Source organism: Cricetulus griseus, chromosome 7 (assembly GCF_003668045.3).
Source record: "Cricetulus griseus strain 17A/GY chromosome 7, alternate assembly CriGri-PICRH-1.0, whole genome shotgun sequence".
Lineage (NCBI taxonomy): Eukaryota > Metazoa > Chordata > Mammalia > Rodentia > Cricetidae > Cricetulus > Cricetulus griseus.
Genome location: NC_048600.1, coordinates 47,146,131 through 47,171,068, shown reverse-complemented (window position 1 = coordinate 47,171,068; position 24,938 = coordinate 47,146,131). Strand labels below are relative to the sequence as shown.

General features: G+C 48.8%; 1 protein-coding gene across 2 annotated transcripts in view; it reads left to right on the top strand.

Annotated features, from left to right (window-relative positions):
- The window catches only part of Ergic1 (endoplasmic reticulum-golgi intermediate compartment 1), a 97,307-nt gene extending 72,754 nt beyond the window's left edge, over window positions 1-24,553 (top strand). For both annotated transcript variants that reach the window (XM_027425188.2, XM_027425189.2), the window contains exons 6-10: window positions 3,035-3,139; window positions 5,278-5,338; window positions 7,856-7,956; window positions 10,859-10,981; window positions 22,660-24,553. In XM_027425188.2, coding sequence (XP_027280989.2) covers window positions 3,035-3,139; window positions 5,278-5,338; window positions 7,856-7,956; window positions 10,859-10,981; window positions 22,660-22,767 — 498 coding nt within the window. In that variant the 3' untranslated portion in view covers window positions 22,768-24,553. The remainder of the gene's footprint in view (window positions 1-3,034; window positions 3,140-5,277; window positions 5,339-7,855; window positions 7,957-10,858; window positions 10,982-22,659) is intronic.
- The last annotated feature ends 385 nt before the right edge of the window (window positions 24,554-24,938 follow it).

Below are 24,938 nucleotides of genomic sequence, written 5' to 3'. Positions count from 1 at the left end.
GGCCATGTTCTTCAGGCACAGCCTGAACCACTATCCATCCAGCCCTTTGGAGAATGTAGACTCTCCTGACCACTCTCACTCTCCCTTTCTGGGGCTTTGTGTCTCTGGAGCTGTCATTAAGAATACCAGTGTAAGCCCAGCAGTGATGGTGCACGCCTTTAAGTTAATCCCAGCACTCAGGAGGCAGTGGCAGATGGATCTCTTGAGTTTGAGGCCAGCCTGGTCTACAGAGTGAGTTCCAGGGCAACAGGAGCTATGTTCCAGGGCTGTACAGAGAAACCCTGTCTGGAAACCCTCCCTCCCAAAAGAATAAAATAAAAGATAGCCAGTATGACAGCCTGCTATAAAGACAAGGAAAACAGCTGTTCCTTCCTGATCTCTCATCATTAGACATAGACGTGTCCCCTTTATAGATATGGCCCTTTATCACTCATCAGGAAGCTGACCAACCACAGCCAGATGCCACAGTTTACCTGCAGGTGCCCTGGCAGCTCCCAGCAGCTCAGACTGAGTCTGCCCAGTAGCCCTGCTAATCATGGCTGCCCCTGGAAGGAAGGCAGAGGGAAGGGGGGCCCCGGCTCCAGTTATGTATTTTTAAAATCCATCTGAGACACTGACGTAGGTGCCTAAGTCACAGGTTCTAAAAGCATCGTCTTCTGTTTCCTCAGCTCAGCGTGTGCTTGTGTGACTCAGACCCCTGTGATGGATTTGGTGTGTCGTGGAGTGGGTTTCTGAGTCACAGCCTTGAAGGGCTGGCAGTGGGTGGCAGACACCCAGGAGCCAGTTTTCACCACTCTCTTAACTCTGGGGACAAAGACCCCAAACCCTGTGGCCTGGCCCACTGCTCAGGAAACCTGACAGTACACTGTCAGTCTCAGGAATTCTGATAGTATCATGTAAATGGCATTTTTTTTTCTCTCTTTCCTGGTGCTGGAATGGATCCCAAGGCCTTGTGTATGAGGCAAGGTGCTCCTCCTGACGTAGGTACCTAGCTACATCTCTATGGAGCTAAACCCAGCCCTGTGCAGGGTTTGTAATGGAAATAAACCCAGGTATTACTTACACTGTGAAAGGAAGCGTGAAATTGTTCTCAAAAGCAGTGGCTTTTCCTCACACCCTGTTGCTTGCTCTTCCGGGGCCCCTTCTCTGTGAGTACTAAAGTGTGTTCATCCCATGCCTGTGCACTTCTGTCATTCTCAAACCTCTATGCTCATCATTCCCATTTTCTGATGGGAAAACTGAGGCACAGAGTGACAGCTGGACATGAGCCCAAGTGCTAAGGGTGGAGAACCACTTCTGTTGGGTCCCTGAGGCAGGCCATGCTCTGCTCATTCTAGATACCTTTCTGAACTGTCATTCCTGTGCCACCCCTGACCCCCTGGGCTGCCCACTTCAGCTATGGCTCATAAGATGTATGAGCTTCGGCTCCTGCTGAAGACAGGCTGTCCCAGCTGAAGGCCTGCAGCCCAGTGCCTGAAACAGGGCACTGACAAAAGCTTCCTGAGAAAACAGTCACATGCCAAGCTGTAGCCATGTTCTTCCCTCCATAACAGTTGGACTAAGAAAGACCCTAGGTTTTCTGTGTGGCAGTTGGGATTTTAGCTAAATGACCTCACCTCTTTGCTTTTGCTGCCTGCAATTTAACTCCTCTTTGACCCCATTCTGTTCAGGGATTTCCTCTGTCTTGGGCATACCTTCTTGCTTGTGCCTCAGGAAGAAACCTGAGAAATGCAGGCTTTATGGCCTCTGCACAAGGGAATCCTCCCCCATCGAAAGCCCTCCCCAAACATACCCAAAACAGAGCTGAGGGCCCTCCTCAGCCTGAGCATGGAGCTAAGGGAGGTGGGGAAAGCTTAATGGACAAATATTCCAGGAAGAAGTGGCCAGCACAAAGGCCTCAAGGTGTTCCCAGTGCCATAGGGAGGTGACAGTGGTGTTGATGAGGCATGGAGAGTAGGACTGAGTGTGTGACCGGTGGCCAGAATATATCACAAGAACCTTTGGGTTCTACAGGGTCACTCAGTTTTTCTATTGCCGTAGTGAAATGCTAAGGCAATGATGGATAAAGAAAAGCTATCTATTTAGCCTTAGAGGCTGGAAGTTCAGGATCAGGTGCCCATCAGTTGTCCTCTGATGATGTCCTCTAGGTGGATGATATCACAGTGGCAGACAAATGACAGAAAGGATTCTAAAGGAAGGATGCTATGGTGGGACAGAAAGCCAGAGAGAGGACAGGCCAGCCTTGCTCTTTCAAAACTAGCCTAGGTCCCACGAGAACCGCATCAGTCCCTTCTGAGATCAGTGTTCTTAGATGCCTAAGGATCATTACCCCCAACTAGGCCCCACATCATAGAGGTCCTGCTCTATGCTTATGGCCACAGTGAGGCCACACCCCCAGCAATGAACTCTTGTGTAACAAACCACCTGCAAAGAGCAGGCTGACTTGACTGTTAGAAGCCTTGGAGGGTGTAGGGCTGAGGTGTGGGATGATCAAAGGCATGATTTAACACACTTGCTCTCACAGCCCTGGGGAAGGGTCTGTGTGGGGAGAGGCAAGGGTGAGCAGACACTGGGAACTGGGCCAGAAGGCCGGCAAGGACACCGTAGTCAGTCTCTTGGGATTCCCTGTCTATGGTGATGAGGCCAACTTGAGTAGGTGTGCATTGGGTTTATAGTTCGAGGAAGTCATTTGTTGGTTCAAAGGGCACCGCCATCCACTGTTGAACTAGTAGCCTTGAATTCACAGAGATGGGTGGGGCCTGCTGCTGTTTTGAATCCAGGCTATGTCTGGAGCCCACCTGGATACCTCCCATGCACTCTTGCCCTGGGTTGTCCCTGATCCCTCTTCCAGGAGCTTCTGTGAATGTACCAGTCTTCTTCAAAGTCATGCAGCTGGAAATGCTCCAAGCCAGAGTTCCAGTCCCCATGTATGTCTGACTCCTGTGTCCCAGTCCATGTGTCCATCACACAGCCTTCGCAGTCAACTCCCTTGGACAGCCACCCAGAGACATGAAACCTGCCTTTGTTCCTCTAGGTCCCCGGCAACTTCCATGTGTCCACGCACAGTGCCACAGCCCAGCCACAGAACCCGGATATGACACATATCATCCACAAGCTCTCCTTTGGGGATACACTACAGGTGAGCAGGGGGGACAGGGTAGTATGGCTGTGAGCTAGTGTCTTGAGGCTTCTCCCTAAGGGTCACCCACATGAGGTGGTTTCACTTGGCTCCTCTTTGTCACGTCTTCTGAGGATGTGGCTATGGTGTCACCAACCACACAGCAGACTCGGATACTCAGGCTGGGAACTGGGGCTGGGAGGGAGGTGGACTCCAGAGTTCAGCTCCCTCCCCTCATAGCTGTCTTCGGTCTGTTTTCTGTTGCTATCACTGAGCAGCACAGACTGGGTGGTGTTTAATGAACAGAAGTTTATTTGGCTTACAGCTCCAGAGTCTCAGAAATCAAGAGCATGCTACCAGCATGCTACTATGGAGAGGGCCTCCCTCTTGTTACACCCAAACATGGCCAGGCCCATGATGGACAGTGACACAAGGCCCAAGCAAGGGATCATCAGACACATTGCCCTCTCTCAGAAGGCCTGTTCTATGTCATACCCAACCCTTCATCTTTATATTAACAGACTCTACAGGTGACTTTCAGAACAAATTAATCAGCATGTATCTGTGGCCCCAGAATGACACATACAGACATGAAATGCCAAAGGCCCGAGTCACCCAAGAGGACTCCTCTCAGTTGGCTGAAAGCCCAAAGGAATCTGTCTGAAGGAGGGGAGCAGGGAGCTGGGTTTGTGTGGGAAAAGTCTATGCCAGATCGGGGAAGAAGGGGGTGCTGATGGAGTGAGGCCACTGCCACACCAAACGCCCATCTTTCATGAGGAAGAAGGATGCATGAAGCAAGACTGTAGGCAGGGAGGTGAGGGAAGGGGGACAAGGACCCAGACTAAAACAGGGGAGAAGGGAGAAGGCAAGAGGGCAGACTGGGGCTACATGTAGACACAAAGCCAAAGGACTATGCTTCCCTCTGCTTCACAGGAATTGGAGTTTTTCTTAGCTTAGAGCCAATCCATGTCCATCTGTTCACCCGAAACAACATTTGTCCACCACCTACTGTGTGCCAAGTCTTGCACATGTTGGTCTGGCAGAGGGTGGTCCCTGCTGGTGTGATTCTTCCAGCCTGGAGGGCACACCACAACACCTCAAGTCTCAGGGATCAAGAAGCAAGTCTTCACACTTGTGGTCCCAAGGCAGCATAGGGACACACTCTGCTCTCCTGCCCTACCCTGCCCTGGCCGTGTGCAGAGATTGTACTTCTGTTGACTGTCAGCAATCATCAGCCTCATGGGGTCAGCCTGAGGGCCATGTCATCCCACTGCTGTTCCTAATGCATTCTCACAGGAGCCTGTCCCACCTACTGCCCTGCTCTCCCCTCCTTCCCTCTTCCCTGGGCTCACAAACAGAGGTTTGGCTCAGTCTCGAGGCTCAGACCTTTGCAAGGTCTGCTTGCTTGGCACACTTTGGGCCTTCCTCCAGATCAGTGTCAATGATGCTTCCTTCCAGAAGCCCTCGTAACCTGACTCGGTTGTGTGTTCCACGTACCAGGCACTCTTGTGCTTTAGACACTCCCTGCAGCCAGCCTGGTATCAAACTGGAAGGAGAGGTGGAATGCGGTTCTTACCCCACTTCTCCAGCAGCCCCTGCCTGGGGACAGTCGGATCATCCGTGTGGAGATGTCTCTTCATAACTCTTGTATGTCACCTGACACAGTGGGAGGCCACAACTCCACATCCCTAAGCTGGCTCTTCTTAGGACTGTTCAGAAGAACAGAAGAAGTCTAGGAGAGTCATGGAGTGTGACACAGAATGAACCTTTATCTGGGTTTTCTCTGGAGATTCTTAGGGACACAGAATGAGTTCACTTTGGCTCAGTCACCAGCTCAGATGTTTGACAAGTTTGTGTGCTGCTTCAAGCCTTGTTTTACTAGTCTGTAGGGTGGGCTAAGAGGTCTATCTTTAAGGGGTGATAAATGAGATGTCACAAAGTGGCCAGGACAGAGTAGGTGCTTAAAATGACAAGCATGCTGCTACCTCCTGTGTACCCAACCTACACTGTTTCTCGCTCCCCGGACCTTTGTATGAGCCAGTCCCTGCTGGATTGCCCTTCATAACCAGATGGTCCCTGGCCAGTCCCCACCAACAAGGCTGGGTAGGCTTGGTGGTGGCAGCCTCCTAAGGACCATCTCTCCCTGTGCTTCTCTGCAGGTCCAGAATGTTCATGGAGCTTTCAATGCTCTTGGTGGAGCGGACAGACTCACCTCCAACCGTGAGTATCCTAGCATAGAGCAACCTTCTCCCCCAGGAGTCTCCTCACAGTAGGTGGCATGGGAACACAGCAGCCAGGAGGGGGCAGAAGGGTTAGTCAGGTACTTTGCAAGCCAAGGTCATATCCTCAAATGCTCCATTCCCACAGCTGCCCTGTGAGACATGCAGACTCATTCCTGTCCTACGGAAAAGGGAAGAGAGTAGCCTGTCCTAGGGAAGGTAGATCGCAGCCCTGGAATATCGCCAAAGTCTGACACCAGCTTCTGTCACTGTTGCTAAACACTGCTTTGCCATTGTCCTAAGTGGAGGTAGTCACCTGGATCCCATAGACTGGTGGCAGAACCAGAATCCACTCTATGGGAACCAGCTCTGTAGGGGGCCAGTGGGGAAACAAGCTGGTCCCCCACTTCATGCTCCAGCCCTTCCTATCAACCATTGGCTCCTTCTAGTGTTATAGAGAGTGCTGAGTAAAGAATGTATGCACACACACACACATATGTCCATTTTTATATGTGCCCACGCGTGCTTACACACAGTAGTAAGCTAAGGAAAATAATATTCACTGGGCCACTTTGAAAAACCATATTAGTGTTACCTTATCCCTAGTATGTGGTAGGGAATTGAATCTTGGGATGTGGCAGCTACTGGCTGTGATGCTTCATGACTGGCAGTCAGATACCAAATGCATATTTCTCAGACACAGTAGTACCAAGTTCTAGCGGCAAGGAGATGAATGAGTGAAGCCAACAGGCTCCACAGGCTTCTGTTCTGTGTTGTTGACTTGGGAAGATGTTCATGATACCTGGTCCTGAGGAAAAGCCCCAGTGTGAATCCATGAGGACATCTGGCATGTTATACTTTAGTGGTTATACTTAGTGTGAACTGGTTTTCTGTACACAGTAGACATTAGAGTGACTTTCTTTCTTTTTTTTTTTTTTTTTTTTTTTTTTTTTTTGCTTTTGTGACTACCTTTGTTTTGTGCAAATAACAAAAGATATTACAGTTGTGATTTTTACTAAGGCGTTCATTCCTTCAAACTTTATCTCTGAGGAATGGGAATTTGAGACATGTACTTCAAGATGGTCTTTGGCCTCCAGGTTTAATTACAAATACTGAGCTCATCATATGGGAGTCTCCATGGGTGAGAACCAGGGTCTGCCTTTGATCCAAGGTGACCCTAGTGCCATTGCAGGCATGAGCAAGAGGTGTTGGGGTCCCCTGGGCTTAGCTTAAAGGCTAGAGAGCTTTCCCCAGATTTCCTGGGGTATCAAGTCAATTCCAGAAGTACTGTCCTTTTCTGGGAAGACATCAGGGTCAGGAGGAGTCAGGGAGTGAACTTGTCTCTTACATATCAATATGAAGACAGGACTGACTTGTGGAGACCACAAATTAGGACCCAGAAGACTCAATTTCCATGTTATTTTAGCTCCATGGTTCCCAGCCCAAGGTTCTAGAAGGAATGAAAAGGATGGACATTGGGCCTCTCTTGGTGTCCCAAAGGTCCACAGCATTCAGTCCTTTGCCCAGAAAGCCTGTGGCAGCTCTGGTTCCAGTTACCTCATACTTATCAGTAACTGATTGATCCATTCTCCATTCATGCCTTTGTCCACTCATCCTTCTGGCCATTCATTCATTCAGCAGGATTTGCCACTGTCCACTCAGTACCAGGCTGTGTGCAGGGTTGGGGGCAGGAATGTAAGACTTAGTCCTTGTCCTCAGCATCGTCCCCCATCCAGGCTAGAGGAGAGCTGGGTAGAAGGGTTATGTTGAAATATTGCAAGGCTGAATGATCAGCTGTTTATTGAGAAAGAAGAGAGAGATTGACCAGGTTTTTGTTTTTTGTTTTTGCAGTGCTGGGACTGCAGCCAAGGCCACGTGTATACTGGGCGGGTGCTTGACCACTGAGCACGTCCCCTGTCCTCGGGGATTAATCACAGTTCTTATGTAGTTCTTTCTGGAGGAGTCTTTTCATTTTTCTTTCTGAAACCCAGAACCCAGTTTGTTTTTAAAGTAAAAGCATGCAGACAATGCCCACAATGAAATGGGGTTTTTCTTGAACCCCACATTTCCCCTAGAAAGTTTCTTGGGGGGGGGGATGGTGAGGAGTGCCGCCCTGCTGGTCTCTTTCTAGTCTAGGTAAAGGGGAAATTGCAGCTGCTCCATTTCCTGGAGCTCTTCCTAGCTAATTCTGTGTGGTCACACATTAAAGAGAACATGTCCCCAGCCCCTAATTCAAAGAAGCATGCTGATCTGTGGTTTGGCTCTTGGGGATATGGCCTTCTCAGCACCCCTCGTTAGTGGTTGCCACATTTGTGAATGTGTGACCCCCGAATATTATATGTTATGTAATGCAGATGTGAAGATTCCAGCAAATGGAAATAATTGCTCAGGCCCTGGCATTCCAGAGAAGAGGGAAAAGTACTCTGTAATGCCAGAAGGACTTGATCTTGGGGTGGCATGCGAGGCTGCCTGACTGGCAGTGCCCAGCCCGTTCCATCTTGTTTTGTACTCCCTGCAGCCCTGGCTTCCCATGACTACATCTTGAAGATTGTGCCCACAGTGTATGAGGACAAGAGTGGCAAGCAGCGTTACTCCTACCAGTACACAGTGGCCAACAAGGTGAGTTGTAATGGACTGAGCATTGCAATTGCGCCCTCTGCTGGCTGAGAAAAGAGGCAATGCCCCCATGCATTCTGCTAAAAGGGGTTGGTGGGTAGGTAGCCCTACCAGACTCATTGTCTAGTCTAGGTAAAGACGAAACACTCAATCCTTGCCATTGTGGTGGCCTCCAGGCCAAGGGGAGAAACTTCTAACAAGGAGATAAGATGTGATCTGTTTGAAATAGCAGGCAGACTTTCCCTCAGTGTCCCGGGTCTGGCTTCTTCTGGTCCTGGCTTTTTCAGGCTCTTGTTGATGGTAGATGCTCTGGCTCAGCCAGGGAATCACATCAAGGTGGCTGTGGATATCCCAGGGTCCCAACACTCCAAAAGACAGACAGGTCTTATGGGAAGCAGAGGGACATGAGAGCCAAAGAAATGAGATGACCCTGTAGTTAGTGGCTTAGGCTTCTCCAGAAACAGCGCTACCAAGGGGACTCTGCCAATGGGACATAAGCGCTTGGAGTGGGGAGAAATCCCTGCCGCACCCCAGTGGGTGGGTTTCCCTGTTGACCAATAGGACTCTCCTGTTTCTGCTGTTGCAGGGCTACCCAAACCCTAAGTAAATGATGGGCTGTTTAGCTCAATTAACTATAATCATGGTTGGGGTGGGCTTTGTCATGTATTGAGTACTTAGGAACTAGACATACCCTGCCTCCATCACCATTTTCTTTTCTGATTTTCTTTCTTCTTTTTTTTTTTCTTTTTCAAGACAGGGTTTCTCTGTGTAGCCCTGGCTGTTCTGGGACTCACTCTGTAGACCAGGCTGACCTCCAACTCACAGAGCTCTGCCTGCCTCTATTTCCCAAATGCTGGGATTAAAGGTGTGCACCACCACCACCTGGCTTCCATCACCATTTTCAGTCACTATGACTACCCTGAATTGGAAGCTGTTGTCCCCATTTTACAGATGTGGTCACCAAGCAACTGAGAGATAGTCACAGAGCTGCATAGCTGCTACGTAGGGATTAGGACCAAGTTCCTCTTGGGCTCCAGAGCCATCTAGCTGCTCACCCACTCCAACTGTCCAGATTGTCTGTCTGTCAAGGGTCTGTCCAGGCTTACCCACTTGGGAAGCCTCTCCATGATGAGCTCCTCTGTTCTGACCCATAACTCTCTCTGGAGAGGCTTATTTCTTTCATTCACAATGTCACAGATGGTGTGTAGCCTACTTTCTTCCCTGGTGATGTAACAAATCCCGAAGACTAAGTTAATATATTAAGGATAGAAGTTGATTTATCTCATGGAGCTGGAGAAGAGGAAATGAAAGAGATTGTCTCCAACCTGCGCTGAGGCTTTTTGCTGTCTCATCACACAGTGGTGAGCAGGGCCCGGAGAGACACAGGAGCACTAGCTGAGGAGCAGGCATCTTCCTCTGCTCACAGAGGCACTAATGCTGCCGTTGGCACTCCGCCCTCATCCTCCTCTAACTTCATTACCTCCCAAAATTCACACTTCCAGTTGCCACCAATGTATACTTATGCATCGAACTACTATACTTATCTGTTGAACTACACACACACACACACACACACACACACACACACACACACACACAAAGATGATGTAAACGAAGATGTGGAAGAGTGGTGGTGCACTTGCCTAGCATGCGCAAGGCTCTGGATACAACCCCCAGTACTGCAACAAACAAATGCATGCGACTTTGAGGGGGGTGTGACATGTTTAAACCATTGTACTCATTGTAAACCCCTGCAATGCTACCACATCTGAGCAAGAAGCATGGGGGGCTCTGGCCCTCACTGCCCCATCCCAGCTCAGTCATCACAGCCTGTTCACTTGTTTATAATATGTCCATGGTAGTTACTTCATAAGGTTGCTGCCAAATGAAGCAATGTTTTCAGAAAAAACACTCAGCCTGCAAAGAAGACTTGGGCAGTTGGTGCCAACTGCTGCTATTTTTTATTCTGTCTCTCACCCCTCAGCTCTGGGCTGTGACCCAGACAGTCATCCTGCTCTCTCTCAGCTCTCCCCTGGGAAAGCGGAGTTTTCTCTGCCCCAGGCTCCTGCCCTCGAGACTTTGGCAAGGGCCTGGTAGCTGGAACAGCTCACTCAGCATTCTCTGTGGCTTTGGCCCCAGACTGTCCTATGAATGGAAGTGGCTATCCAGTGGGAGGTTAGGACCCAGTGGGGTCCATGGGATCAGTCCAGCTGCTCAGAATCAGTGCAGGGGACATAGGGGGTGGAGCTTGGAGTACCCCAGCATCCATCTCTATCCATATCAACAAGAGAGTCATGCTCAGAGCTTTTCAGTACCCTGAAGTGCACAAATAAGAAATCCTGTGGGTCATCGGCTCACATCCCTGGGGTTTCAATGGGCGAAACCAAGCCCTTCGGGAGAGGATGAGACTGGCCCAAAGATAACCTGTCAGTTTGGCTCCTTGGTGTCTACTTAGCCATTGCTATATGCTTTCTTAGGAGCCATGGTGGGCTGGCCACTGCACCTTTCCAGTTCCTTCTGCTGGCCCTGCTTTGTGGGCCTTTGTACAAATCACACATATCAGACAGGATGTCTTCTTATCCATCAGGTGTGGCTTAGAATGTCCCCTCCTCAGTGAGCCCTCCAGAATCCCTGAGGAGAATTGGCAGTTCATTTATGGACCCTGAGCACTTGAGTCCCTCCACTCTACGTGAACACTGTTGGGAGTCAGTGGTGCTGTGATGTCTTTCTCCTCTGAGGAAGGGGCGTCACCTCAGGAATCCCAGAACAGCAGAAGTGCTCAACAGATTTTATGCAGCTGGATAATTTAAGGAGAAGAAATTTAAGGATGCCCTCTGCAAGTCCACATCCCCACCCACATGAGACTGGCTCTACTTGTAACTCGCTTTCCTTTTCTCTCCTATAGGAATATGTTGCCTACAGCCACACGGGTCGCATTATCCCCGCCATCTGGTTTCGCTATGACCTTAGCCCCATCACAGTCAAATACACAGAGAGAAGGCAGCCACTCTACAGGTTCATCACCACGGTAAGTCGCCCAGGGCCAGTGGACTCCCCTGTCTGGGCAGCCCACACCTATTCTTGCTGGAACCAGAGAGGGCCTGTTAGGCCCCAGTTGAACACAGGTGGCTTTGACTCCCAGACTGATGAAAAGTGTTGCCAGAAGCATGCTGGAACCACTGGCATTTCCCCTAGCTGATATGTTCTAGGAGATGCCACCTGGCACATCCAATTCCTAAGAGAAATCTCTACTGGCTCCAGGATGTTGGTGATTTTCTCTTTTGGGTGTTGTTTCGTGGAAATTATTTTCAGCTTTTGTTTTTGTTGTTGTTGTTTCATTTTGTTTCTTGTTAGCTTTTGAGAAAGGGTCTCGCTATGCAGCCCTGGCTGTCTGTCCTGGAACAAACTCTGTAGACCAGGCTGGTTTCAAACTCACAGAGATCCACCTGCCCCTGTCTCCTGAGTGCTGGGATTAAAGGCGTGTGTTACCATTAAAGGCATGCCTGCCATGACATGCCTTTTAACTTCTGCTTTTCATGTCTTCTTTCACAGTACAGCATGTTCTTTCTTCCTGCTTACTTTTCTTCCTTTGTTTTTTCCTTCTCTCCCCCCTGTCTTCCACTCTGGGTAGCATTAGGATGTCAGTTTAGTTTTACCCTGATTATTTCTGTCACATGTACAGTTTCCTGGCCTCCAATTCATCACCCCTGTACAGAGCAGGTTGGTCACAGCGCCTGTTCCACCTAAGAAGCTCCTGAGGTCTGGGGGATGCCAGAGTCAGCAGTGGCGAAAGACAGGACTGCTCTCTCTACCTGTCAGATTTGGCCACTGAGGCCTAAAGGTGCATGTAATATTGGCAGGCCTTGTGTGAGGTGAGTTAGGGTCTTGCCATGTATTCCAGGCTGGCCTGGAACTTGCAGGAATCCCCCTGGGCTCAGAAAACCTCCACATGAGCCTCGTAAGTAGCTAGGAGTACCACTTTGCCCAGCTTCATACTTTTAGTGATGGTTGAGATCCTGTGTCTAAATCCTGGCTGGTTCATTTCCTGCTGTGGCAGGGTCAATGTTAGTCAAGACTTACAGAACAGGCAGGGTCTATGCAGCTGGCTTGAGTGCAGCCGGCCTGGCTGGATCTAGTCACACACTTTGTGACAAGTATCTCTTTCCATCTCTCTGTGTCCTGGCTTTGTTCTCAGACAGTAGTAGAAGCTCTCTGTTTCTCAGTAATTCCATGCCAAAGCCTGGAAAAGACAGTATTCCCCTTGTCTCAACTGAGTCCTACGATGTCCTTCGTTCCTCTGGCTCCGAGAATTCTCTGCTTGCCCTGGGCTAGGGATGGCATTCCCCAAGAGGAAAATCCAGGCTTGTTAATGGGAGAGGGACGAGTGGGCACTGCAAGGCACAGGGTCAGGTTGTCTGTGTCGAGGCCATTGCTTCTAATGGGTGACATAAGAATAATGTTCTTATCTAGGCAGTGGTGGTTCACACATTTAATCCTAGCACATGGGAGGGAGAGGCAGGTGGATCTTTGTGAGTTCAAGGCCACCCTGATCTACAAAACGAGTTCCAAGATAGCCAGGGATACACTGAGAAACCCTGTCTCAAAAAACCAAAAAAAAAAAAAAAAGGAATAATGATCTTTGCTCTTGCTGCCTCCCTGGTCTCTGAGGCTCAGAGAGTACCGTGGAAGGGAAAATTCTGCAGATAAAAAGAGCAGGTAGATACTATGTGTGTTATAGCCCAGGGCTTGGATAAGCCTCAGAACAGCTTTTTGTCATTCTGTGAGTGCACAGGAATACAATACTCTGTTGAATAGCACCCCATAGAGCTGAAACACCACACATAGGCTGGAAAGGGCTTGCTACCCATGTGTGGAGGAACAGTCATCAGCATCTGTATAGAAAGACCTCCATGACAGCAAGTGGTCAAAGGGTTGCTCTTCCAAGCAGACCAGTCAATCCTGAGACTGAAAATGTTAAGACCCATTCAATTCTACCTCCCTGGTGATATGCAAAGTCTGCCACTAACCACAAAGATGGAAAGGAGATAAAACTAGGGACCCACATATAGGTGGAGATTTATAAAACTGTTCACCTCCGAATCAAGGGATTTGTGAGCAAATGCTTTTACCCAATATCCCCCAGGCAAGCACATGCTAAGTGCATGTGGGTGTTGACTTGTCCCAGTCTGGTCCCATTGCATACCCAGAATAAGCCAAATACTCAGATAGAAGCAGATGTCCTCCGTGCTTCCAGGCAGGTGTGGCCTGTTCTCAGAGGCCCTGGCGGCTGTGCTGCCAGTGGTGCCATTGATACACCAAGCTACTAGGCTGAGTAGGTCCCTCCATGGGCCCCAACCCCCAGTTCCCATTTGTTTCTGGGAAGCAGCTGAGCCCCGGATCATCAAAAATCCCTTGGCAAGTGGCTGAGAAATGAAACAGCTTCCCTTACTCGTTTACTGTTTACTAGAATTTGCCATGCCAGGCCTGAGTGAGCCTGGCCCCCCAGAAGCTGCCCAGTGGCGTGGAACATTCATGTCAAAACACAGTACTATGCCATGGAAGCCTTGCTCCTGGGTTCCACAGTGGCAGGGAGGAGGCCCTCACACCTGTTCAGCAAGGCCCTGACATGAAGGGGAGGAGGCGGCCTTGGAAAGGGCCTTGTGAGTGCAGAGACACCAGTCCAGTGGCCTTTTGAAGGCCAAACAGCTCTCTCCTTGGGATGGACCCTGCGTTAGGTCAAGGCGAGCCATTGACATTCCAACAACTGGAGGTTCCACAAAGCCACAGGAATGATCTTCCTCACTCAACGTAACTCTTCCCCTTGTTCATCTCCCTTCAGCCCCCAGCTTGTCGACCATCTCCGTCAGGTCTACCTCTGCTGGAGTAAGACCCCATAAATCCCCAGACTTGCTAACCACACTGCTCCATGGAACCTCCTGACATTAGCTTGGCTTGTTTTCTGAAGACCCAAGACTGCCATCTTGGTTGCCATGGCAACTGTAGGGTCAGCTCATGAGCCAGCTGGCTCCCGGCAGATGGCGTCATTATGGAGCTTCAAAGCCCTTTGTCACGGGGCAGCAGATGTGAGGGGTGATGCTGGCACTCAGACATGCTGCACAAAGACTCCTGGAGCCTGCGGAGGGTGGGTGGGGCTGGAGCAGAGTGGCGACACCTGCTGTGGGCTTCTCATCCTCTTCTTTTAAAATCAAACACTTGTGTGTGACGCTCTAAACTCCAAGTGGGTGTCCTCTGCAAATAGCCCCTCAGAGGGGGCTGCTGAAGAAGGGCTTAGGCTGAGATGTTGTCATGTGAAGGCTAGAGGAAGGGGAGCAGCTGCACCTGGGCTGGAGGGAGCGGCAAAGGTCCCAAAAGACACTTTTTTCACATACCTGGTACCTGCTTGATTCTGGGTTCTCCTCAGGGTCAGGTCTTCAAGGAACATGCCCTGCAGTATCTGGTACCAGGCTGCCCAAAAGCTGCTCCCTCTGGATCCTCAGAATAGCCCAGTCAAACCTACCCATGTTGCTCTACCAGAACATTCTCCCACCAAAAGAGCAAGAATAGCATTTGGCCCTATGCACATGCCTGCAACTCCCCCCACCCCTCCATATCTGTCCCCTGCAGTTTGTCAAGTGGGTTGTGGTGACAGATTGAATGACTTGAGGTGTCAAATCTCTCTCTATGCACGGTTTATTTTGAGAGAGAGAATACCCAGAAGCCATTAAGTACCAAATTGGGCTTGGCATAACTAACAGTTCTTGCCCACCAGAAAGTACCAGAGGTTGGTGGTGTGGTCCCATTGAACATTGTCGTACAGCCGTTCCAACTGAAGAGACACTTAGGGACCTCAGAATGAGGTCCCACCCATGTTCTTTCCATTGTCCTCCCCCACACTTTCCTTACCCGGAAAATAATGCCCCATGCTTCAGATTGCACTTCACAGTTGCTGGGTCACTTTATAGCCTACAGGTGTCATGACTTATTTATCATGGTGTCTCTGATAAATGGGTGGACTCTGGTGTTCACAGGTGTGTAAAGGGCAGCTGCTTAGAGAAGTGATGGTAGCTGCCTTTACTCAGCACCTACTACAAGCAATTTTGTAATTATTCCCTTAACCCTTCCTCAGTAAAGGTTCTCCTGTTTCTGTTTTGGATGTGAATTCAGCTAAGGCTTGGAGAGCTAAAGAAACTCCTTCAAGATCATACAGCTAAGTCAATGGTGAAGCTGGGACTTGACCCCCATGTCTATCTTTGTACCATCTTCTCCCTACCAAACAAGGGTGTTACAGCAACAGAGTCCCCAGAAGTCACGAAGCCCTTGGTATAGGGTGCTAGCATTGTTTGGCAGTAGCTTTTACCTGGCACTGAGATAACTATAGCAGAAATTAAACTGATATTACCACCATGTAAGCACATATATAGCCATAAAAGAGAAACCAAGTGTCCACCCCAGGGTGTAAGGCTGACAGTTTACATGTTCCCCTGCCCATACCTGTTTCTGTTTGGTTTCTGCCTGCCTTTTGTAGTAAGAAGTGGGGAAGTACAAAGAGTTGATTGGAGACAAACTTCAAACCAACCAGAAGGACTGGGGGGTAACTCAGTGGTAGAACACATGCTGGGAGCTGGGTGTGTTGATCCTAGCACTGTTTTTGTTGTTGTTGTTGTTGTTGTTGTTGTTGTTGGGGGTTGTTTGGTTGGTTTTGTCTGAGGCTTTTGCTTAGTTGAAAGTGTTTTGTCATTCAAGCATGAAGACCTGTGTTCCATCCTAGAATCCATGTAACAAAGGTGGGGCATGGTGGTGCGTTCTTGTAATCCTATAGCTGTACAAACAGCTGGCTCCTTGGAGTTCACTGACAAGCGAGCTTAGCTTACTTAGCAAGTTCCAGACCAGGAAGAGACCCTGTCTCCAAAACCAACATGAATGGCACCTGGGGTTGACCTCTGACATATATAGACATGTGTGTTTCTGTCTCTCTCACACACACATGCATGCACACACAGTTTTACACTCCTCTAAGGTAATGTGGGTTAAGAAAAGGCCACTTTGCCACTTGGTCAGGGGGTAGCCTTCACAGCCTCCTGTGGATGGCCTAGATTCTCTGCTCTGCCTGCTTCTCTTTCCTGAACCAAGAACTATAGGTGTGCACCTGCCTGTTCTCCTCTGCCATCACCACCATGGTGCGCAGGCTAGAGCAAAGCCCAGAGTCTGTGAGTCTGGGCTGAAATGTACAGAAGCCTTGGGATCAGGTCCATCTGGGGCAGCTGAGTGAAGTGAGTCTTGCAAGTCGAGGGAATGGGACTGAATGATGTGGGGCTTCTCGTACTCTGGCTCTAAAGTGGGCTCTGTGGGGTGAAAGGGATAGAAAAGGAAAGACATTGGGCACCATGGCCCAAGGAGGTTTAGTCCCAGTGATGCATAGTTTCTAACTTCCCAACCTCTGCAAACAGGGCTTTCAAATATCCTGATTTCAGACTATTTGCTATGCAGATCCCTGTAGTAGAACAGAGAAGGCAAGTGTCATACTTAGGCTTAGTTTTGCTGTAAATGAGGTGATGCCCTGAGGGGTGGGGACAAGGTGGTCCAATAGGAAAAACACCTGCAGCCTCCCACACCTGGATTTAGCGATATCTACTTTCTCGGTTGCTGTGTGACCTTGGATGAGCCTTCTCTTCTGTGGCATAGTCACAAGAAGTGGATGAGAAGGCAGAAGAGAACACGGTTCCAGAGTAGTACATAGGTTCTCAACCAAGGAGGGGCTTTGGGGTAAGGTGGGACTGAGTTTTCAGTTAAGCATACACTTTCCCTCAGGCCTTTCCTTGAGTTAGGGACTGAAGGTAAGGGGTCTGGAAGACATGACATGCTGAGTGGAGATCATCATCCCTTCCTTCCTCCCATCCCCAAGCTCTGCAGAACCCAATCATCAGCTTCCCTTCCTGAGCACTGTGCACCCCCCACCCCCACCGCCTCTGCGACTTGGGTGTTCTCATCTGCGGCTCCAGCCTGTCTGCCTCCGGCAGCATATGATGAGACTTGGTTCATTATTTATTTCCTCTGACTGTGCCTTTTCCACAAGCTTTGAAACCACACCGCCTGGATGAGGAAAGATGAGCAGTTCCTGGCATTTGTGGGCACAGAGGCCTCATAGCCACCCCAATCGTAGGTGAGAGAAACTGAGGCCCAGAGAACTATACTGGCTTTTCTGGCCAAAATCAAAGAGCTGGCTTCCACCCATGTTTGCCTCCATGCTTCCTTTCCATCCCGCCCCAGAGTGGTGGTAGTGCAGGCTTTTTCACAGCAAGTCACTGAGCCCAGGAGGGACAGGAAGATGTTAGTGCTGGTGGAACAAGAATTCAACCATCTAGCCCAGGCCTTCCATAGCATAAGGGATTGAAAGCCAGAGTTAAAATGTAAAGAAATACATCTTTTAAAGTTATGCTAGGGTGTGAACTCCAGGGAAGAACACTTGCTTGCCTGGTGTGCTGGAGGCCCAAGTGCTTCAAAACAGAAAAATAACAAACTAGGTTTGATGAAATGATAGCTCAGCATGTAAAGGCACCTGCCACAAGGCGGATGGCCTGAGTTTGATCCCACATGGTAGATGGAGAGAACTGACTTCTGCAAGTTGTCTTCGGACCTCTATGTCACCATGACCCTGTGTATATAAGTAAACGTAATCTAAAAATTAACTGCAAAGTGAAATTAAATATTCAAGTAATCTGGCTTCATTCTGGTCCCCACAGAGGGTTGAGAAACTGTGGGGTCTGGGAGGGAAGGTGCTAGGTCAGAAAAGAGGACTGATCTAGTGAGCAATCATTAACTTGCTTCTCTTGAACACACTGGGGCCTAGGTAAGTCAGTTGTCCTGCTCTTGTTTCTGGGGCTAGGGCTGCTGACAAGGAGAAAATGAGCCATGGACACTGGAGACTGAGAGCCCCAGCAAAAGGAAGACCTAAGCCTGCTTCTACAGACTCCAAGGCCAGGGTGTCCTCAGCAGCTGGGTACCTCACAGCCCCAGGCTGTACTGCCCAGGCTCAGAGATTGAAGGAGTCACAATAGGATGGGTGAGGTTGTTGCCTGTCCCCTATTCACGAGCCTCCACCTCCACACCCAAATTTGCAGGGCTCCCAGACACCTGCTAAGAGCAGAATGAGGAGCCTGCCATTCCTTTGCTCACTCTCAAATCCATTCAGCTATTCCTTGTTCATTCTTGCGTTCACTCTCTGTCTACTTATTAAGCAAATGCGTCTTGAACACCTGCCCTGTATCAATGACTTCTGTCTTCTCTCTTGGCCATGAACATAAGAAAGCAAGCAATAGAGTTGACACAGGCCAGACACCAGGGCTCCCTGGCTAGGGAAGTGAAAGGGATCTGACCTAAGGAAGCCTGGTCCAGAGGGAGGCTCTTCATCATGAATACTCCCAGACACACCCCTAAGCCATGCCCTCCTGGGCTGCAGCCACCTCTGTTAAGGTCCAGGCTGACTACCAAGCCCTGTGGGCAGCTGCAGAATCTTCAGAGAATCTTGCCATCATGTTCTTCCATGATTGACTCATCTTCCTGAAAGGGCCAGTAAGAGAAGGAATTGAGACAGAAAGCCTCTAAGAAATAATTGGGGTCATGGAGAGATGGCTCGGCAATTAAGAACACGTGCCATTCTTCTAGAGGACCAGGGTTCAATTCCCAGCACCCATGTGGCAGCTTACAACTCTTTGTAACTCCAGGGCATCCAACCCCCTCACACATACACGCAGGCAAAACACCAAAATAAAAATAAATAAATCAAAAATAAATAAATAAATTATAGTACCTTACTCGGTTTTTTTTTTTTTTTCTGATTAAAATGGATCTCAAGTATAGAGATTACCACATTTAGCAACAAGGTTGGAGATTGAGAGATGAGATTAGGTGTCATTTACTGAACATGTATTGAATCCCAGGTATTCTAGAGGTATTCTCTGCAGAATGACTGTCAGTGAGGTGAGACTGTTTTTCTGGTCTTATAGATGGAAAAACTGAGACCTGGAAAGACACTTCCATGGCAGCCACTGTCAAGCCCCAAAGGATGGGCTCTGTCTGCTATCTAGTCAGCAAAGGCCCCAGTAGATTCCCCAGTCCTCACCTCCTGCCAGCCCTGGTCACTTGCAGTGGGGAGGCACATGTTTCCCCACCTCACCTCTGCATCCCCAGAGAGGCTGCCAGCAACAAGGCTGGGAGCTTAGTGCTGTGGTAACTTCTGCTTTATCTACACATTTATTCATGTATGTAGATCTTGGGCCCCTCCCTGCAGGTCATGGTGATGCTGAGTGCCCAGTACCTCTGTTCAGGCCATTCTTAGCATCCCTCCTGCATCACCTCTAACTTCATCTCACAACTGGTCCATTTCTTCCCCATGTTGCTCAAGACATATTAGTGGTGAGGCCTATACTCCTGCCACCCTCTTGTGGAAGTGACCTTTAAGAGCCATCACACCCTCATGCAGCTGGTGGCTTCGTTTCCCATGTAAGAGTCCTGACCTTTTCAGGACAAGGGATGACCATCATTAACCATTACCCCAGTTAGTTCCAATATGGTATCACCTTGGTGCTGGTGGCTGCCATGTCCCTTTGTATGTCAACTCCAGGACACTCCATGCTTCAAGCCTCCTGGTTGTCCCTGTAACCTTATCCACCTCATTCTAGTATGTTCTGAGGATGGACGTGGGCTACCACAGTGTACTTGTGGCTTGTTTTCATAGACAGCCATAGCGTGAACGTACTGAAAGGAATTTTCAGAAACAGGTGATTTGTAGATTTTAAATAATATTACTAAATACAGCATTCCTATTTTATTATCACTAGTCTTTTATTGTGCCTAATTTGTTTAAAAAAATTAGTAGGCACTATTTTTTTAAGTGTACATTAAGTATTAAGTTTGAAACTATCTGGTTCCAGGTACCTCTGGGGGGCTTTACAATGTATCCCCTGAGGATGAGGGACTGCTGGGATGGAAACAAGGGGGGGCCACTAGAATCTTCTCAGCTCTAAGGAAGTGCCCCCAATATATCAGAATTCCTTTCTTCCTTGCAGTCCACCAAAATCTACCCTCTTCAATAGACATTGTAGTGTATTTATGGATTGAGTAACATTAGTAAATACACACGGAAGCTCACTGCAGCATCCCCCTTAGCCTTCAGGCTGACAGTAACTTAAACTGTGATTGGGCCTTTTGCTTAGCTTGAATGCTCCTTCCGTTTCCCCAAAGGCTGTATCTACTTGCGAGCTTCAGTGCATATGTCTTGTTTCCCTCTACCCTGGGCCAGCCCATTGAAAGAAGACCTCAGCCGGGTGCCAGGTGTGTGTGAGTCATAGGAATCCAGGCTTCAAGTTATGTGTGGATGAAGGCAGATGGAGAGGTTATTTTTTATTTTTGCTCCATTGCACTTAAGTCACATTTTCCTACCCTCAGCTCCAAGCTCTAAAAGCATTTTGTGGTATAAAATCTGCCATCATCTGATCCATTCTACCGAAATAAACCAGCTCCCCTGCCGTCATCTTCCCTGAAGAGTGCCCCTGCGTCATGCATTGAGGCTGGTGGGGAGAGGCTTGGCCTGTTTAGAGCACTTCATCATAACCCTCACCGTGTCCCCATCCTCTCAGCTCCCTGGGGGGGCTGCTCGGGTTTCTCGGTCTGTTATTACTGGAATGCCAGCTGCTCTACTTACAGGCCATCCACACAGACCTGCTCTGTCTTAGACCTTGCACGCCTGTGCTTAGCTCATCTCAGGAAAACACCATATAAAAGATAAATGCCAATGTGGCATGTCCTTCTCTCACCTTCCCTGTCTTCTGGCTTCCCACCCCTGAGCATCAAATGATCCATGAGTGCACCACTGCCACCCAGAGTCCTGTGGCAATTATATGTCAGTAGATGTCTGTCTACAAATACAGATCCAGAGCTGTGCAATCAGTGTAAGAATAGTAATCAACACTTTTAAAAAACGGTTTAATCCCAGCACTTGGGAGGCAGAAGCAGGCAGATCTCTCTGAGTTTGAAGCCAGCTTAGTCAACATAAGTTCCCGGACAGCCAGGGCTATGCAGAGAAACCATGTCTCAAAAAAAAAAACAAAAAAAAAAAAAACACTAAATTTAATATATATGTATGTAGCTATGTATGTGTGTATGTATATGTAATGTATGCTGGAGTTAGCTTCCATGTTCAATGATAAGTTGAGAATAGCAAAATCAGAAATATACTTAGGGGGCTGGGCATGGTAGCTCATGCCTTTAATCGCAACACTTGCAAAGCAGAAGCAGAGAGATTTCTGTGAGTTTGAGGCCAGCCTGGTCCACATAGTGAGTTCTAGGACAGACAGGGCTATGTAGAGAGACCCTGCTTCCAATATGTATGTGTGTTTATGTATGTGTATGTGTACACATACACATACATATACATGTGGGCTTCAGAGGTGGCTGGGTAGGTAATGTGATTGCCACGCAAATGAGAGTCCCTGAGTTCAAGTCCCTGGAACCCATGTGAAGCTGGGCTCATTTCTTGCCCAAGAAGCAGGAAGCTGTCAAGTTAAGAGCAAAAACTCAGTCTGGTGGTGGTGGTTGTTCATGCCTGTAATCCCAGCACTTGGGAGACGGAGATAGGAGAATCAGTAATTCAAGGTTGTCCTTGGCTATATGAGTTTGAAGTTAGCCGGGGCTACATGAGTTTTAGTCTCAAAACAAAAATGAATAAATAAATAAGTAGCACATGCTCTAACATTTTGAACCTCAGTTCAGCCATGTGCTATGGCATCAGCCAAGTGATTCCAGACCTCGGAGCTTTGACTCCTTAATTTGCCATGGACATAAAAAAAAAAAAAAAAAAAAGATACACCATCATATGGTTCACCTGGAGATTCTTTGAGGTCATAGGCCATGTGAGAGCCCATGGATATTATCTGTGCTGTGGCTATGGAGCATTCTGACAGATGGACAGCCATCCTCAGCAACGGTAATTTCACCCCCAGGCTACAATGAGCGATGTTTAGTGACAACATGAGGAAGAGTACAACCTGATACCTTTCAGTGCATGGGACAACCTGCTATGATGAAGAGTTGTCTAGACTTAAATGTTAGGAATGCTACTGGAAGCCTCCCTGGTGGTACTTTCTGTGGCTGTGGAGTTTGTTTGCTCACTTCCTATCTGCAGGAGGAATGCCAGCTCCAAAGAGTAGGAATATTTCCAGTCCTAAGCATCCCAGCCAGACTCAGTCCCAGGAGACCTGCATATTATAAGACCTTGGGTGTAAAGCATCACATTTCAGGGCTTCCATCATATGTCTGAAAATAGAATTATAAGTAGTCGAGAAACCTAGAGTAGAGGTTAATACTACAGGCACCATGGTTCAGACAGACTTAAATTCAAATCATAGCTGCTTACTTGGTGAACTTTGGAAAGTGACCCAGTCAAGGCTCACTTTCCTCATCTGTGCAATGGGTTAATAAACCCCTTCCTCATTCAGTGAGTTCATTTGGGAACTAAAGGAGCTGACACAAGTGATAAGTAGTTTTCTCTGAGCTCTGAATACCATTGGTGACAAGATGACAAACAAAATGGGTTTCATGGGCAATGTATCTTCATGAGTGAGCCCACCCTCTTGAGATACAGGAGGAGGCCAACCTGATGCTTCCGTGGCACTGATCTTTGACACATTCCCTTCTCTCCTCCTCTTGCAGATCTGTGCCATTATTGGTGGGACCTTCACTGTTGCTGGCATTTTGGACTCCTGCATCTTCACAGCCTCAGAAGCATGGAAGAAGATCCAGCTAGGCAAAATTCACTGACATCCTGCCCAGCCCAGTGACTGAGGACCAGGGACCCTGCTAGCCTGCCTCCAGTGCCCTATCTCCTTCTGCCTTCTTTGGCCCAGTGTGTGTGGGAGGAGGGGGTGGTGGTGATGATGGGTGGCACAAGGTTCCACAGCTACCTCTTTCCCCATGTTTTAGATAAATCAACACTGCCTGGAGTCATGGCGTTCCTTTCCCTACAGAGCCCCAAGACCAGAGTGAAGCATAGGGAGGTACTCCAAGGATGCTGGTGACCCCTCATGGGAAAGCTGTAGTCTTTTCTCTGGTAGGGACTAGTCCACAGAGCATCTCTCATCCAGGCTTTGACAATCTTTAAACCCCTACCATTTGGACACACTAACAGCTCAGTTTCTCCCCCAGCAGCCAACCTGAGCTCTCAGCCTTGGGACCAGGCTGCCCAAAGGTACTGCTACCTGGCGCTTTCAACATGGAATGGTACTTGGCAGGCAAGCCCCTAGAAACGGCATTGCAGCTGGAACTTGCTTGTGTCCCATTGCCTCATGCCCAACCTAGAGCTCAGGCCTTACCCCTTGCCCCACCCCTGCCTCATTCTATGAAGCAGATGCCCAATCGTTTGGCACAATGGTGGAGACTCAGATTTGCCCACCAGTCCTGAGGCAGCTCACGGGTGCCCCTTCCTCTCTTGTCTTTGCTTTTCTGAATTCCCCACCAATGTGCCTCAGCCGCTGTGCTATGTGGCAATAGCATTTTTTGGTGAAGGGGCTGGTTCCCACTGCTGAGTTCCCCCGACATACACTGTTACATTCTTCAGTGTGGGGGGGTTAGGGTCATGTGACTGGGAGGTTGTCCTTGGAAGACCACGTAAGGCACAGTCTGTGCACTTCTGTCCAATCCAGAAGCACCCTTCCCTGCAAACCACCACTGATCTTGTCTTGGTATCCACCTTTGGTTCCAAGGCCTTAGCGGGGGAAATGAAGCAGATCAGCTTCTTCTCTTTGCACCTCTACCTTGTAGGCTCCCAAGGGTGCCCAGCATTCGGGACCCACTTGCCATTGAGATCCTCTGTTAGCTGAGCACATACCAACTCGTTCCCAGCCCCAGGAGGCCCCAGTGTCTCCTCCACTTCCCCCTGAGGTGGATCCCTTCCCTGTTACCCCCCCATCCTTCCCTTTTTTGTCCTAAAGGGAGGGGCAGTGGTCCAGGCATGAATTCCATGTGGAGAATTTAAGCTATGCTCTCATGTCCAGAGAGAGCCGCATGCCTGGGCTTCGTTTATATGAGACTGCTTGCATACTTTTGTAATGAAGGGGGGGAGTTCTCCAGTAGGAAGTGTTTTTATTTTTGTTATGTTTTTCTTGAGTAATCTCTTATGGGTAGCCAGATTCTCTGCCGCTTGTAATTTTTGCCTCTGAATTCCAATTAGCAAAACTTCCCTTTTTATATGAGTTGACTGTTGTTGTGTATGTAAACTGCCCCGGAATTATTTCTGGTATCTGGCCACTTGGACAGATTTCTTTTCTTTTTTTAAACATTCTGTTCCCCAGTTACAGAAACCAGTCCCTTTGGTGTATAAATCTGTCACATGTGGAGGGTGGGGCAGGGCGGGACAGGGCGGGAAGTATGTGGCATGCATATGAGTTGAAATCCCACTTTTGTGAGGACACAGGGATGTCGGTTTTCCATGGAAGAGACGCCTCTGGTCTGTTATTCTTATAAAGGTATTCTCAGAGGGACATATGTTTCGAGTCTTTCCCACTCACTGGGTTCAAATAGATTATTAAAAGACTGCTTTTCAGAAATATTGCTGTGACTCTACCTTGGTTGTGGCTGGGTGGCCGTAGAGGCTAGGGTGGGACTGGGAGTAAAATTTAACTCTACAGGGCAGAGTTGAAAATGCTAAAGAGATCCAGTCAGTGGTGGCACATGCCTTTGATCGCAGCACTTGGGAGGCAGAGACAGGTGGATCTCTGTGAGTTCAAGGCCAGCCTGGTCTACAGAGTAAGTTCCAGGACAGCCAGGGCTACAGAGAGAGGGGGGGGGAGGGGAGGAGGGAGGAGAGGGGAGGAGGAGGAGAGGAGGAGGAGGAGGAGAAGAAGAAGAAGAAGAAGAAGAAGAAGAAGAAGAAGAAGAAGAAGAAGAAGAAGAATGCTGGAGAAGATCTGTTGAGTACCAAGAGAATCTAGCAG